Consider the following 17,777-nt stretch of genomic DNA (forward strand, 5'->3'; position numbering starts at 1 on the left):
AAACTTGCCCAGCGCAGGTAGCCTTCTTTGCAGTTGACATTCAGCGCAGGTACACAGTGGAGCAGTTGACATTCAGCGCAGATGCTCAGTGGAGCAGTGGACATGATCCAGAATTAGCTTGTTTTTGAGTGTTTTCAGGTGGAGAACTGATATTCAGTGCTGTGGTTTGCTGACCTTGTTCCTCTAGGGGTAGGAACAACATGTTTAGGGACTTTGGATCCCTTAGATTATTGACATTTCATGCTTCATGCTGTAAGGCACAAAAATGTCTATAACAGTAACCGAAAAATAAATGGACAAGCGGAGGCCAGAATTTCTATAAGCCAAGTGGTGGCATGCTCGACACGACATTGAGTTAATAAACCTGAGAAAACAGATGGCAGGCTCATTTTTCTCGGCAAGAAGAATGACAAAGAATGGAAAGATGCCTGCTCACCTCTGCGACCAGCCCTCCTCATCGGCCTCAGCAAGAAAAGGTGGTATATTTCCTTCTGTCCTCGTCCCTTAGACATGTATGCTTGTTTCTCTGGTCTCTTGGTCTGGCTTGATATGCTTTGTCCCTGTAAGCAGACCCCCTATCACTGTGATGTTAAGGGTCCCTCGGGCTCCTTCTGGTTTCTCCTTTCCGAGTCCCTGGATGGGGAAGATTTGATTTATGGTAGTGCTACGTCCTGCTCCAAGAGTCAGGCAGTTTGAGGGGCTTCGTCGGGCTACGCCATGATTCCAGAGGGTCCTAGCACCCCTGTTATTCTCTTCTCTCTAGATTCCTACCATGGTTGGCTCCAATTCTATTCCTCCCCTCCGTTGGTCAAGGCTGTTTGGTCTCTTTGCTCTGTTGGTTGGGGGGTTCTCCGGACGCCTGTAAGAAGGTCGCGGGTCTATAACCAACATGAACATAATGGCACTGTTCTAATGTCACGTGAGACTACCCATGCTAAGCTCATTGCCAAAATGGAACAGACCCCGACCAGGCTCTATATCTCTTACACTGACTCTCGGCTTTCTGTTGTGATAGGTAGGCCCAGAGGAAAAACGGCTCCAAGAAGGAGATCGTGTTGAGTTTTATTGATGCCAACCACAACCTCGTAGGGAGTTTCATTGACACATGATCTGAAATTGTTTAAACCACCCGAAAGTGTGTAGGGCGTATTTTGATCGTTCGTTTCAACGTAAAATTGAACTGTTCAATCTCAATCTCAATCTCGTAGGGCGTACTTTTGATCGTTCATTTCAACATAAAACTGTGCAATCTCGATCTCGTAGGGCAATCTGGTAGGGTAGAAACTGTGCAATCTCGATCTCGTAGGGCAGGGCAGGGCGTGATGGCATCAAGAGACGTAGAGAGGAGGATGATCCAAGAGTCTACAGGAGAGGGAGAGGGAGAGGGCACCAGTGGTCAAGTTGTGGAACCATGCATTAATTCCACCAAGAATAAGAGGTTCGAAATTAAGAAATGGAATGATGTTACACTCTGGGCATGGGGTATTATGTGCTTCCAACCTTACTTGTTGCATTCATTTATTTATTCAAAACAGAGTTGTTTTACACCAGTCTTCAAACTGTCTCTCAGACAAGAATCCTTCTCACTAAAAATATCCAATTTAACTTGAATGATTTACTATTTTATTCTAACACAATTTTGATCTCATCATTTCTGCATGCAGACATCCAGGTCGATAATTGTGCAATTTGCAGAAACCACATTATGGATCTATGTATGTGTTATTTATTTATATAATTTAATGGTAGAAAATTGAGAAGATGGATTGTTTTCGGGAGATTTTTGAATCAGTTTGACTAAATTATATGAAATTTGAAAATAATATTATTATTTTTGTTTTTGTACATATAGGTATAGAGTGTCAGGCAAATCAAGGAACTGAAACCACTGAAGAATGCAGTGTTGCATGGGGTATATTATTATTATTATTCGCTTAAGTTGTAGGTTATCAAAGTTTTATATGTTTTTCTTTGACATTTGAAACAGGAGCTTGCAATCATGCCTTTCATTTTCACTGCAGAAGCCGGTGGCTTAAGACAAGACAAGTCTGCCCATTAGGTATGTATTCTAAACTTACCTCTTGTGCAATTAATCTTTAGGGCTGCATTTTAGTAGAGTGAAATTATTTTGAAATGGAAACATGAATATTTTTAAGGAAAATTATGGTTAGTTGTTTTTTTCGGTTCACTTTATCTTTGGTTAGACAATGAGAGAGGAAGTTTACTTTGAAGATTCATTTGAACTTTTATTTTACACCTTACTATGTATATATTGCTGCAGATAATAGTGAGTGGGAGTTCCAGAAATATGGACATTAGAGCTGTAATCACTACCAGTGTCTTATTTTTTTCTTTCTAAATTCATTTGTATAATGTTGTTGGTTCGTAAATCAAATATATAATTGGTTGGTTTGTTTGTTTTCATAATTTAAAGTTTTCTTATCAATAATGTGACGTATTTTTGGAAAATGATTTATTATAAAAAACAATTTACAATGTAACATGTAGTATATTCACTAGCTTTGTTAAATTCATGTGTGCATGGGGTATTCTTGTTCCTTGATATTCCATGTTTTTTTATGAAATTCTTTCATTTTCGCAAAACTGAGAAATTGCCTTGAATTTTATATTAATGTCTTATTCACTATTTCTCTAACATTTTATATTAATGTCTTATTCACTATTTCTCTAACTTCGTTACATTGATGTCTGCATGGGTATTCTTTTTCCTTGATATTCCATGTCTTTTATGAAATTCTTTCATTTTCGTGAAACACTCCATCATCTTCTTTCTTCAACATTCTTATTGTATTCTCTATATGATTATTTACATGAGCCTTAAATTCCTTAAATTTATTAATGACATATTTCTTTTGGAGAGAAAAAATCCATATGAATCTTGAGAAATCACCTCTCAATATAAAATAATATATTCACATAATGTTACTCTATTGTGTTTAGAAAACATGAAATATTAATAGAACTCGAAATCTAGAGTGACATCAAGAATACCTTCAACCATACCCTCAGCATATAATGTTTCAAGGTCCTTATTCTATATGCCTTGGTATTTGATTCCATATCATTTTTTTGTCTTCACCGTATCTATGGTTGGACAACAGGAGAGGATGTTTACTTCTACGATTCATTTGAACTTTTATTTTACACCTTATTATGTATACGATGTTGCAGATAATAGTGAGTGGGAGTTCTAGAAATATGGACATCAGAGTTGTCATCACTACCATTCTCCTATGTTTTTTCTTTCTAAATTCATTTGTATAATATTGCTGGTTTGTTTATCAAATATATAATTGGTTGGCTTGTTTACTTATGTGATGTATTTTTGGAAAATGATTTATTATTAAAAACACTTTACAATGTAACATGCAGTATGCATTTTTTCTTTTCCCTACAATTTATGTCTTAACCCAACACATTGATAAATCTCCTTGCATTTTATATTAATGCTTATTCACTATTTCTCTAGCTCCCTTACATTACATTGAAGTGTGTATGGGGCATTCTTTTTCCTTGATATCCATGTTTGTATGAAATTCTTTCATTTTCGTGAAACACTCCATCATCTTCTTTCTTCAACATTTTTATTGTATTCTCTATATGATTATTTACATGAGCCTTAAATTCTTTAAATTTATTAATGACATATTTATTTTGGAGAGAAAAAATCCATATGAATCTCGAGAAATCACCTCCCAATATAAAATAATATATTCACATAGTGTTACTCTGTTGTGTTTAGAAAACATGAAATATTAATAGAACTTGAAATCTAGAGTGACATCAAGAATACCTTCAACCATACGTCAGCATATAATGTTTCAAGGTAGTTATTCTATATGCCTTGATATTTGATGCCACATCATTGTCCTTGCTCTAAAGATAATGGGGCATCTATATGATTCATTTTCACCCTTGGGTATTTTTGATACTACAACCTTAGAAGCAATCAACATTCAATTATAAGAATTGAAGTAATCAATATTTTTTTTCGTTCTAAATCCATTTCTATGATGTTGTTGGTTTCTTTATCAAATGTATAACTGTAATTTGATTTTTTTTATCTATCCCCTCCACTGGTGAGAAGACTTTGGCTATAAATTTGGCCTTGTGATTTTCAATATTGCTATTGGTTGCATGCTTCACATTATACACCCACTTGGAGCGAATAACATATTTTCCCTCATGTCTAGGAACAACCTCCCAAGAATCATTCTTCATGATGGAGTCATACTACTCCACTACGGCACCTACCCACACCTTCTCGGAAAAACCCTCTTCAAAAGAAGATGGCTCAAAATCAATCAACTCTTACATGAGTTCCATATATTCAATATATATGTATGGTGACCTCCTTTATATAAGTAAGGAGCTACGGGCTCCAACATGTTCCTGAGCTTCCTACACCAGCATTTCTTTCTTGATGTACCTCTTCCTCCCTTGTCTAGAAGGCTCTGTGTGAGTGGGTCCCCTAACTCAGCCTACTCTCTTCTCGTCCATATGTGGCTACTCCACAACATCTTGTTGATCTGATTGAGGCTCCTCCTTTGGATCTAGAAGCGCCTCCTTTGGCAGAATGCTTTACTCGCACTCTAGAGAGCTTATCATGGTTTTATCTTCGTCAAATCTCACATCCCTCCTCATAGAAGTCATCTTGAGCGATGGAATTTACACCTAGTAAATATGATGGGTCTGTTAGGCCCCTATACTACGAGGGTAACCCCTTATTGTTTTTAGTAAAACCCCCTTATTATATTGATGTACACATGTAGTGCCTATATTGTTACTAGTGTGCCCCATATAAGCCCACTATTATTATTATTGTGCCCTTACATTATTATCGTTATGTCAGCTTTGATTATATTATGACCCCATAGACTCCTATATATAAAAAGGAGGGCTTTTCATTTGTATCATCAAAGAATTATTCATTTATGCAATTTAAAGGAGGTCGCCCCCTTGAAGAGGCTGAATTCTAAGGCGTTGATATATATTTTCTTTCTTTTCGTTAGCTAGTTTCATAACATTTGGTATCAGAGCTTTAAATTATAGGGTTTCGTTGCTCCAAATAGGTCATCGTGGCATTTTTTCTATAATTTTTTTTCTACAATGTTTTAGAAGCGAAAAAAAACTGATTTGAGATGAAATCGTAGTGAACCTTGGTCCAAATTTGAGAGATTTTTGCACTATATTTGCAGAGATATGATCTGAGAAAGTTGCTCTTTTTGCACACTCCTAATTTACATTCCAAAGAGGTGACCTAGGGAAAATCATCATAACTTTCTCTCTGAGCATCGAATTTTGGAAGAAGGTATAGAAAGAGGATGGGCTGTAGTTTCTCGTATATATTTTTCAAAGCCAAAGGTTGAAACAATGACACATGGTACGTTGTACAAGTTTTCTCTATTGAACTAGTCTATAATTAGGTCAATGTGGGATATTTGGCATAACTCTACCTTGGAGAATCGAATTTGGATCAGACTGGTGCTATTGGAAAGATGATGCATAGGGATACTGCAGGTTGCAATTTCAAAATTGGAAGAACTGAAATTATAGAGTTATAGTCATTTCGAGATAGAGCTCCTAAAATCAAGAAAAGGCGATATGAGAAAGTTTGATGGCAAGAATCCGGTAAATTAGATATTTTAGATGGAGCAATATTTTTATCTACATGGTGTACCACTGTTACAAAAAGTATGTATTGCATCTTCATATTTAGAACCGGATCAAATTTTATGGTATAAAGGGCTTTGTTCTTGTAAACAACTTGTTACGTGGTCAATTTTCATGGAGGAAAGAGTAAAAGGGTTTTTTTACATAGTGGAAAGTATAATTATGGCAACAAGGAAGTATACACCTCATAAATATAAAGATGGAAGTGTTGTTTCTGCTAGCCTTCCACAACCTACAAAGGTTACACCACAACAATTGGAAGAGAAAAGAGAAAAAGGGCTTTGTTGCAATTGTGAAAGCAAATGCACTAAAGGTCGTAAGTGTGCTGAGAAGAAGTTATTTTACATAGGTTATGAAGAGGAGGAAGAAAAGGATCAAGAAACATCAAAAGGAGGGGATATACACCAGGACCCAACCCTAGAGAAAGAAGAAATATAAGACCATATCTTTTAAAGAATTGGCAAGAATTACCACTCTTCAAACTCTCAAGATAGAAGGACATATCAAGAAGAAAAAGGTGCAAGAAGTGAAAGATTACATCGAGAAAGAAGAAATGAATCCAACCATATCTTGTAATTCATTGGTCAAAATTACCACTTCTCAAACAATTAGATAGAAGGACATATCATGAAGAAAAAGGTTCAAGCAGTGAAAGATCACATCGAGCATCAAGAACAAGTTCTCCAACTTTTAAAGGATAACACCACTTTGGTGAAAAATTGGATGAAGCAATAGGTAGATCAACATGATAGTGAAAATTTTTTTGATGTAGGTGATTGGGTAATTTTACTGCTACATCTCAAGCAAGCTATTTATGAGAAGGAAATGTTGGCAATACTACATGCACTTAAGAAATGGCGACCTTACCAAATGGGAAGACACTTCAAGGTAAAAATGGGTCATGATAGTCTTAAATACCTTTTAGAACAACTATTATTTTTAAAAGAATAGAAAAAATGTGTCACAAATATGATGGGTTATGACTTTGACATCATCTATAGAAAATGGAAGCAAAATTTTGTTGCATATGCACTCTCAAGAAAGGATGAGGATGACGAAGCATTGTTTTGTGCTATTTCTATTATCCAACGAGATTGGATAAATGAAGCAAGGGATGAATGGAAAGGGATGAAGAAGTATGGCCACTTATTCAAAAGTTGCAAAAGATACCAATTCAAACAATATTACTAGAAATTGAAGAGGAAGGAAAAAGCATATTAGAACCTGGAGTAGTCACAGAAACAAGAACCCAAAAACTACTAAATAGATAAATTTCAGAGTATCTCATCAAGTGGAAGAACTTACCCTCTGAAGATTCCACATATGAGGACAATAATTTTTTACAGAAGCATCAAGAACTACGCAAGCATTGAGGACAACACTTTTTGAATGAGAGTGGCATGTTAGGCCCCTATACTACTAGGGTAACGCCTTATTGTTATTAGTACAACCCCCTTATTATATTGATGTACCAATGTAGTGCCCATATTGTTACTATTGTGCCCCATAGAATCTCACTATTGTTATTATTGTGCCCTTACATTATTATTGTTATGTCGGCTTTGATTATATTATGACCCCTTAGACTCCTATATATAGAAAGGAGGTCTTTTCATTTGTATCATCCAAGAATTGTTCATTTATGTAATGTACAAGAGGTTGTCCCCTCAAAGAGATTGAATTCTAAGGCGTTGATCTATCTTTCCTATCTTTTTGTGAGCTAGTTTCATAACAAGGTCTTTCTGTAGCCTACAGAGACCCCCTATCTCTTGTGGGCTCCAACTTCTTCCTACTATCTCAGAGACATGACAATAGATCTAGTATCCAAAAATGTGGAAATGGGAGACTTATGGCTTCCTCCCATACAATGTCTCTTTAGGTGTGATCATTCCAAGAATTTTTTAGGGCTCCTATTTTACAAATAAACAATTGTATTGCATGCTTCTTCCCACAAGTATAATGATAGTTCTTGGTCATGCAACATTTCTCTTGTAGCCCCTACAATGCCTCTATTTTTCCTCTCTGGCACCCATTTTATTGTGGGTTGTGAGTGCATTCAAATCCCTTCTAATAATCTATGTGGCACGTAATTAATTGAAGGCATTAGACATACTCTCCTCAATTATCACTTCTCAGGGATTTAATTTTCTTTCCAATCTCATTTTTAGCTAAGGCTTTAAATTAAACAAACTCTAAATAAGCCTCATGTTTCTTTCCACACACATATGAGCAAACTCACTGCAAGATGGCTTCAACTCTACTATCTCGGCCTTGGAAGGAGATTTAAAATATTTTCTATGAGTGAATCCCTTGTAGACATCATGTTGATCAAGGGTGAATCTTGGAAATCGAATGGTGATCCATTTCATTATTTTCAAAACTCCATAGTGTAGGTCTCCCACATGCCTATGCCATAGCTCTCCAACATATCAGCCCTAAACATGTTCTTCCTTGCTAATCAATGCAATGCGTGCATCCACCTCTAGCTCGTAAATATTTTTAACCGAAACACCATTTCTTTTACTTGTCTAGCAACAACACACTCTAGATAAGCCTTCCCTCTTTTGAACAACACTTAGCTAAAATAGGCCTCCAAATTCCTCCTATTTCCTTGCACAATTCCTTCTCCTAAAGAATAGGTAACTATTATTTCCTTACGCGATTCTTGAGGAAATTCGCTCACCTGTTACATGCAAACATTGTACACTCACTTATATAGAATAATAATTACATTCATGCCATTTTTTCCTCCACTAAACTGGGCAATTCAAATTTCATGCATGACGAGCTATTTTTAGTACATTGACTAGTTAACTAAGAGATCAGTGGGTTAAAAAACAATTACAACTACTCAACTAAACTCATTTTAAAATCTATTCATTATTATAGCTCATATAACTAGTTTTCACTAACTATAAATCTACTAGATTGCTAGATCTTATCAATTAACTCATACAAAACTCTAACTTTTGTCCACAAACTAAAATTGATTCTTGCTACAATTTAACACTCCCTCTTAGAAAGAAATGGGTTTTTAGCAACCCCAATCCTTCTCTTATGGAACTTAGACTTGCCTCTTGAAAAATTGTTTGTCAAAATGTCTACATCCTGCTCCTCTATAGGAATTTACTGTAACATAAAAGTCCTCCTATGCACACAATTTCTTAGGTGATCGTACCTAATTGTACCTATCATAGAACATTGGATTTTCAAAGAGTTTTATACAACTCTAATTGTCACACTTGATAAATGTAGGCTCCATCCAATTAATAAAGAGATCAACCAGGATCTTTCTCATCAAAATATTCTCGCATTTTACTTGACTAGAAACCATATACTCAACCTCTACTGAGCTAAGTGCTACAAATCTTTGTTTCCTACTGTAACAATAAACTACTCCTAACCGAACACTGAAGACTACTCTCGATGTGATCTTACTATCCGTGGTTCTCCCTGCCTAATCTGCATTTGTGAAGCCTTGGAGTTTCACTCCATCAGTCTTCCTATACCATAAACCAAGTCTATTGTTCCTCTGAGGTATCTTAGAACATGTTTTGTTTCTTTCTAGTGAAGCGTGGAAGGCCACACCATAAACTGACTAAGTTTTTTAACTGTAAAAAAGATGATAGTCCTTTTTTTCACCAAGTACATCAAGGACCCTACCAACTATCTGTAGATAGTTGCATTTACTACCTCTCTTGTAGAATCATTATATTTCCTCTAGTTAGTAGCTAGAGGAGTTTATATGGGTTTGCAATAATGCATATGGAATCTATGAAGGAATTCAGAGGTGTACTTTTGTTATTGACCAAATAGCTCTCCATCTCCCCCCCACACCTCCAAGCTATGAAAGTAGTGCATCAAACCCATGTCCTTCATCTTGAACTCTGTTGTGAGGTCCTCCTTGCAATATTGGATCAACCTCTCATCTCATGTCAATATCGAATCGTCAACATACAAAACTAAGATGGGAAGAATGTCATCTACCAGAATTAAGTAGACATTGGGATCTACTTCACTCTTAGTGAAGCCCACTGTACTAAGGTTAGAATCTATACGAGTGTACCAAGCACGAGGTCCCTACTAAAGACCATAGTGGGCTCTTATGAGTGTACACACGTGTTTCCCTGTAAAATGTCCCAAACCCTTGAGTTTTATCTACGTAAATTTCTTCCTAAACCACTCCTTTGAGGAAGGAAGTTTTCACACCCATTTGGTGGATCCTCCACCCAAACTGTGCTGTCAATGAGAGTATAGTCCTGATAGATGAGTATCTTGCCATGGGGGAAAATTTCTCCTCATAATCTATCCCCTCCACCTATTAGAAGCCTTTGGCCACAAATTTGGACTTGTACTTCTCGATACTACCATTAGCTACATGTTTCACCTTGTACACCCACATGTAGCCAATAACATATTTTCCCTCATGTCTAGGAGCAAGCTCCCAAATATCATTTATCAAAATGGAGTGATACTTTACCATGGAATCTACCCAAACCCATTGGGAAATAACCTCTTCAAAATAAGATGGCTCATAATTAATCAAATCTGACATGAGTTCCATATATCTAATATATTTGTCTAGTGATCTCTTCTATATGTGAAAGGATCTAGGAGCTCCAACCTGCTCGTGAGCTTACTACACCAACCTGTTTTCCTCCCTGGTTCCCTTCCTCCCTTCTTTGGAGGGCTTTGTGTGAGTGGGTGACTCCACTCATCCCGCTCTCTTCTCATCCACATATGGTTGCTCCACAACATCTTATGGATTTGACTAAGGCTCCTCCTTTCGAGCTAGAAGCTTCTCCTCTGTTAGAATGATCAAATCTCACTGTGTAGATTCAATTATCAAAGAACTTCAGGAGCATCACTAAAAAAAAAATGAAAGGAAAATGTTTTAGAAGCATCGGAAGAAGTGTTATGATAATCCGAATAAATATTTGGGTTTGATAATTGATGGTATGGACCATAAGAAAACACTTACCACATTTTTTCGCACACCAAAAAATTTACAGGAGGAAGATTTTGTTCAGTATCACTTGGTCAATTGTATGGTCTTCAATGGGAAAATGTTTCCAAGGGTTTACTTCACAGCTCCAAATATTCATAATGACGTAAATCTCACCATAACCATAATTCTTGATGTGCTTCCTCATTGGTCTGGTAATCTTCCTGAAGTTTTGGTATCTACAATTGGACAACACTTGCTGTGGAAACAAAAATCAGGTTGTTTTGGATATCTAAACATGTTTGTTGAATTCAGAATTTTTCAAAAGGTAAAGGTTGGTTTCCTTCTTGTTGGGCACACTCATGACCATATTGATCTGATGTTCAGTCATTTTTTGGTCACATTGAGGAGGAAGGAAATTAGGAGCTTGCCATCATTAATTGAATGTATTAAGAAATCATACATGCTAGAGCCTACTTTTGATGTGTTGGAAGAAACTATTGACATGCGAAGGTTTATTCTAGGATCATATGGTGAGGGGAAATGCATTGAACAACTTAATGACATTAGCTTCCATCATCAATTTGGTATCAAAAAAATTGATGGGAAAACACTAATATGGGGCAAGAAGTATTTAGCTACTGCAAAATGGGCACCGCCATTAGGTTTGCAATTTTTGAAGTTCATTCCAGATCATCCAATATTTTCATAAAAAATATTGTTATTACAATCAGTTGGTGAAGTTCATAATGCAGGCAGACAAAATAGAGATATAAATTATTCTGATTTTCTAGAAGAAATTAAAAAATGTATTAGATATACATATGAGTACTTTGACATTGTTGATTCAGTTTGGTGGGAGTCATTTTTCAATAATCAAAGTGATATCATTTCAAAAACAAAAAATGAAGATATACCTTTGAAAAATCTATTTATCTGGCCACAAAATGTGTCGAATGAACATGAGGAAATAAACATTGTTGAACAACAACAATCTCAAGGTATTATTAATTCTTCACAGGCAGAGGAAAGAGAGATGTATATTGTTTCCAGAAAATCTAGTGCACAACGTGAAGCCATGGAAGACCTTTATAGCGGTTTAATACAATATATTAAGGAGGGTTTCATGATCACAGTGCTAGCATACGGAGATCTTAATGGCTATCCATTCTGGGTTGCTAAAGTTATAAAGGTCTTTACAGAAAATGAGGATGTTACAAGTGTTGAAGCACATTGGTATGCCACAAATACACACCCATTCATTGGTTTTTATAAGCCAGAGATGGTAGTTGACAAAAAACTGGCAGAAAGAGAAAAGGAAAGGGTACAAATATAAATCGTCGCCACAGAGACATATTAAAATTGGAGGATGTTGACATACTTGTTTATGACTTCAATTTAAAAAAGAGAGGAACTCTTCACTTCAAGACGATAGAGATTTTGAAAAGGTTGTTGCCAGAAGGAACAATGTTCAGATGGGAGTCTGCTAAAACCAATCATAGATCTAGAAGAATTTTGAAACCTGAAATGGTGGGCATGCGTGTGGACTTAGATGGGGCACTAGTTGATGAAAGAGAAGAATATGGAACATCTTCATGAGCATCCAGTCACTCATCTGAAGATGTGAATTCTGATGGTGTGTAAGAAAATATGAGTGATTTTGAATAATTGTTTAAGATAGTTTATATAATTGATGTATGAATCATGTCCTGAAATACAATTTTTGATTTTCATATGGTGTTAAATGAGAAGTTATGAGGCATTTTTATGTTGTTGGATTATATGTTTTAATTATGATAATTTTTATTGTTTAAAATATCTACAATGTAACATTAAATTAGAGATATAATGTATGTTTTATTCAATATACAGATAATGACTTTTGAATTCATTTAGTGATGTAATTTTTTCATAATGTCATGGTTTTTTAATTTTATAGTTCAAAAATTTTTCAATTTCTTTTGTATCTAGCATGTGGTTAAGAACATATTGAATTTATACGTAGGAAAGAAAAATGGTATTCTACCAAAAACATTAGTGTGTTCTTTCCCTCATAAACAACTTTGTTTGGCACATAAAAATTTAGTTTTACTAGCATTTTTTTAAATTTTTGAAGATTGACCCTAAAAAAAACCATCGTTCTAGTATACACACTTTTCGTTTTTAGCACTGTTTTTGATGTTTTTTCCGGGGTTTTTTGGCGAGAGTTCTCGTTTTGAGTTTATAGTTCCCATTTCAAAGTTTAAATTGTTCGTTGTACTTTTCTTTTCTTTTGTCTGCTACATGCTTCACCTTCAAGATCCATCTTCAACCCACAACTGATTTGTCCGCTAGTCTTGGGAACACTTCCCAAACAATGCTCTTCACAATGGACTTGTAGTCCTCCACCATTGCATTAACCCATACCGGTTTCTATACTTATTCCTTGAAAGAGGATGGCTGAGTCTCTACTAGCTTAGTCATTAGAGCCATGTAGCTAGTGTACCGATTTGGTGACCTTATTTTCCTCCATTTATTTGAAGGAGCACCCACATTCACCTTGTCATTCTACATAAGTCTCTCAGCTTACCCGGTTCTCTTCCTACCTTCTCTAGATGATTCTTCTTGAGTGGATTTCTCCACTTTCTACTCCTCAACTTTTGGTTTCTCCACATCATCCTGAGGCTCCTCCTTTGGAGCTAAAAGCTCCTCCTCTGGTGGGATCTGGAGCTCCCTCTCAAGAGAGTACCAAATGAATTTCCTCATCAAATTTGGCATTCCTCTGAACAACTGTTATTCTGAGGGATGGAAAATACAAATGGTAGTTGTGGGGACATTTTGTGTAACCCACAATTACCCCCAACTCTGTTGTAGGCTCTAACTTCTTCCTTGAATCTTTGGTGACATGGAAATAAACAGAGGCTTCAGAGATCCTGAAGTGTAACATATCAAGCTTCCTCCCCAAAAAATCCTACCCCGGTATGATCATGTCGAGAATCTGATGAGGAATATTATTCTATAAATAGACCATTGTGTTGCATGCGTCAACCCACAATTGCAGAGGTAGCATTTGGTTATGCAACATCACCTGTGTTGCTCCCATAATGTTGTGGTTCTTCCACTCAGCAACCCCATTCTGTTGTGGGTTGTGGGGTGTTTTCAACTCTTATCAAATTCCTTCTTTTGAATTTTTTTCTAAACTCATTCGAAACATACTCACCTCCATTATCACTCCTAACAACCTTCACCTTCTTTCCCATTTCTTTATCCACCAGTTCCTTGAACTCTAAGAACAAGGAGAAAGTCTCATCCTTCTTCCGCATGAAGAATATCCAACACTTTCATGAGAAGTCATCAATAAATATGACAAAATATTTGTGCCTAGAAGTAGAGGTTGTCAAGAAACGTCCATAGACATCAAAGTGGATCCTTTCAAGGACCGCATGTGCTTTGGTGTCCCAATCATAAAAAGTGACATTTTTGTACTTCCCTAATGTACACCCTTTGCATGTACCATGTTTCTCTAGTGCTCCTCTGGGGAGGGCTGTCGTAATCTGTTCCATGATCTTCAAAGTGCCATGATTCAAATGGCCAGGTATTTTATGCCACATTTTACTGGCATCCTGACTCTACACCTTATCTGGCTTTGTGCTCAATGCAGAAAAATCCTCCATATCTAGATTGTAGAGGTTCTTCACACAAACCTCAATATTCTTCACCTCTCCTATAGATATGTGTCTCAGGAAGTCCTCTCCTTTGTTGAAGTTCACATTATAGCCATGGTCTTCGAAAACTACAACAGATAAAAGATTCTTCTTTAGACTCAGAAAAGACATCACTTCCTTAAGACTGATAGGGGAGCCCGACTCCCTCTTAAAGGTGACTACATGAATCCTGGTCGTGTTGTACCTTCCATGATATCCCATCTTGATGTGCACTTGGAGATCCTTCTTCTCCAAATCACTGAAAAAATCTGTGTTCCCTGTCATATGGAATGAGGCACCGCTTTCCAGGTACCATACACTTCCCATCATTGTGATGGCCATACATGCAATGAGAGTAAAATCAAGCTCGAATTATGAAGCCAAAGCTTCACTTGTTGCTCATCTTGAGGTCTTCTTGCTTGTCTTCTTATGTGGACACCTCGTGGAATGGTTCTCATTCATGGAACTTTTCATGTTTTTATTTGTAAATTAATAAATAATGGATACAGTACCTAATTGGTGTTGTAACACCTAATGTGAGAAGGCAATCACCTGTCTTGTTAAGCCTCAAATAATTTTTTTGTCCCTTATGTTCAGAGTTGCAACCATGAGTTGTATGTTACATATTTACCAGGTGTTTGATGCAATGTCAGTTTTGGTTGGGGAAGGTCAGGTGAAGTATTGGTTTCCATTTTTGTTTTATAAGCATTTTCTTCATGTTTTCTATGAGTTCTAAAAGTTACATAGAGTTTTGGGCAGAAGCAAAGCCCTAGCCTTGGAAATTATCCTTTGCATGTATCCTTTTGTGTACTTCACTAAGGTACACCCTTTGTATGTATCATATTGCTCTAGTTCTCCTTTAGGGAGGCCTGTGGTAATCAATTCCATGTTCTTCAAAGTGCCATGATGCAAATTTCCAAGTATTTTATGCTGAAGTTCACTGGCATCATGACTCTACACCTTCTCTGCCATTGTATTTAATACAGCACAACCCTCCATATATATCTTGTAGAGGTTCTTCACACAAACCTCAATATTCTTCACCTATCCTATGGATATGCGTCTCAAGAATTCCTTTCCATTCTTGAAGATCACATTGTAGTCACAGTCTTCCAAAACTACAATAGATACAAGATTCTTCTTTAGACCCAAAAAAACATCACATCCTTGAGACTGAGAGGGTAGCTCGACTCATTCTGAAAGGTGACTGCACCAATCTTGGTCGTAATATACCTTCCATGATATCCCATCTTGATGTACCCTTAGAGATCCTTCTCCTCCAAATCACTGAAAAAATATTTGTTCCCCATCATATGGAACAAGGCACCACTTTCCATGTACCATAAACTTCCCATCATTGTGATGGTCATACATGCAATGAGAGTAAAACCAAGCTCTAATTGTGAAGTCAAAGCTTCACCTATTGCTCCTCTTGAGGTCTTCTTACTTGTCTTCTTATGTGGAAACATTGTGGAATAGTTCTCTTTCATGGAAATTTTCATGTTTTTATTTGTAAATGAATAAATAATGGATGCAAGACCTAATTGGTGTTGTAACAACTAATGTGAGGAGGCAATGATCCTTCCTATTAAACATCAGTGTTGTTGGGAAAAGTATCCAAGACGGAATGACCCTATCCCACTCTAAGGGTGATAGTACCTCAGCAACAACCGAATGCAAAGCTATTCAAGATTACTTCTTTATGAGATGTAAGAGAGAGGAGAAAGAGATCCACCAACCGTTATCTTCCGCTAATGGTTGATCCAATCTTCCCTCTTTGCTGCTTGCTCCCAGCTCCTTGCTCTTTCACTGGCCCAGCTACACAAAGATCCTGCAAAAGCACAAGAAAAGGGAACTACAAGAAGCATACATCCATAATTGATTCAAGGATTAGGATAAATCAAATATACAAGTATCAATACGCCACAGAGACACATGCATATAGAAGAACCTCAAATGCTTTATTTAATGTAAGAAGTAAAGTTCTGAGAGTGTTACAACCATAATAGGCCCAATCCAGCAACACCTCCCAGCAGAAAGAAATCTCCTCTTCACCTCCTTCAAACAAATTACCCAATAGTTCTATGCACAAACCAACAGCACTTCCTTACATTCACAAGATTCCAGCCTCCCTAGACCTCATGAGAGAGCTCTATATATAGGAGTTTTGGAGAAAGGATGAGTCAGCTTGAGCTTGGCATGAAGCTGACTAGTGTCCTCTCCCACTTCAGTTATACTTCAGTTCTTGAGTCCACTTGGAGTTTCTTGCTTCCACTTGGAGATCTAGATCCTCCTACTCATCACAAGGCGAATTCCCTGATCCAAGTGTCATTTTGGAAGCTTCCTGGGCATTTGACACCTTGCAGAATGACTGTGCCACTTGGCCAATCTCGCCCAGCGCAGGTAGCCTTCATTAGATTTGACATTAAGCGCAGGTACAGAGTGGAGCAGTTGACATTCAGCGCAGATGCTCAGTGGAGCAGTTGACATGATCCAGAATTAGCTTGTTTTTGAGTGTTTTCAGGTGGAGAACTGATTTTTAGTGCTGTGGTTTGCTGACCTTGTTCCTCTAGGGGCAGGAACAACATGTTTAAGGACTTTGGATCCCTCAGATTATCGACATTTCATGCTTCATGCTGTAAGGCACAAAAATGTCTATAACAGTTGCCCCCTAAAGTATGAGGTCGTTTATCGGGTGAAATGCTTTATCAGGAGGATCCGAAGTTCATTCAATCGCTGAGAGGTGCCCTGTAATAAAATACAATACAATACATTATTTTTCATTCTGCTTTCATGATCTAGCTGAGGCGGGCATTCCCATGCTCAACTTTATAAATTCATTTTAGTACATAGAACAGACGATCGTCTGATAGTAGACTGATAATTCTCTGCTGAAATTATCATCCTTTGAGTAGGATGATCATCTGCTGCAATGATGTACATGTCAAATGTCTTTATATTTCCTGAATATATATCGCAGCCCGGATGGATGAAACTAGATTCGGGGTCTTCAAAACTCGTTCGATCTTCACTCTAAGTACAAGTCGATCCATGTGAGAATTGCGCTGAAGTCGAACATGGAAAGACATTGCTTGATTACCGGTCAATAATGTGAACCGTTAACAAGCGCGAGAGGAATCACCAATAATGACAATGACCCTCAAGGTACTGCAGTACAATTCACTTGGTGTGAATAAAGGATTTGGCGTCGAACACCACGCAAAATCTTCTGGTCGAAGGTCATTAATGTATAGCTGTCGCCGGAAGTGAGAAACTTGCCATTGAGGCATGCAAGCTTCAAAGTACTGGGGGGTTTGTTCCTAGATCAACTTCTTGGATAATGAGCTGAAGTCGACAAGAAGTGATCCGTCAAAGGAGGGCCTTAATGAATCCCACATCAGTGACACCGAACGGAGCTAATGATTTTAGTGGAGGTGAAAACAATCTGTGAAATA

The 17,777-nt window shown here is 37.1% G+C and overlaps 1 protein-coding gene across 1 annotated transcript; it reads left to right on the forward strand.

Annotated features, from left to right (window-relative positions):
• The first annotated feature begins 1,322 nt into the window (after window positions 1-1,322).
• LOC149203379 (uncharacterized) lies at window positions 1,323-2,319 on the forward strand. Its single transcript, XM_089400182.1, has 5 exons — window positions 1,323-1,482; window positions 1,665-1,715; window positions 1,853-1,912; window positions 1,988-2,059; window positions 2,282-2,319. Exons 1-5 carry the CDS (start codon window positions 1,323-1,325, stop codon window positions 2,317-2,319), a joined length of 381 nt encoding a protein of 126 aa, XP_089256308.1.
• The last annotated feature ends 15,458 nt before the right edge of the window (window positions 2,320-17,777 follow it).

The sequence above is a fragment of the Pinus tabuliformis genome, chromosome 2_1, assembly GCF_031772625.1.
Source record: "Pinus tabuliformis cultivar Carrire ecotype Pingquan chromosome 2_1, CPIR1, whole genome shotgun sequence".
In the NCBI taxonomy this organism is placed as follows: Eukaryota; Viridiplantae; Streptophyta; class Pinopsida; order Pinales; family Pinaceae; genus Pinus; species Pinus tabuliformis.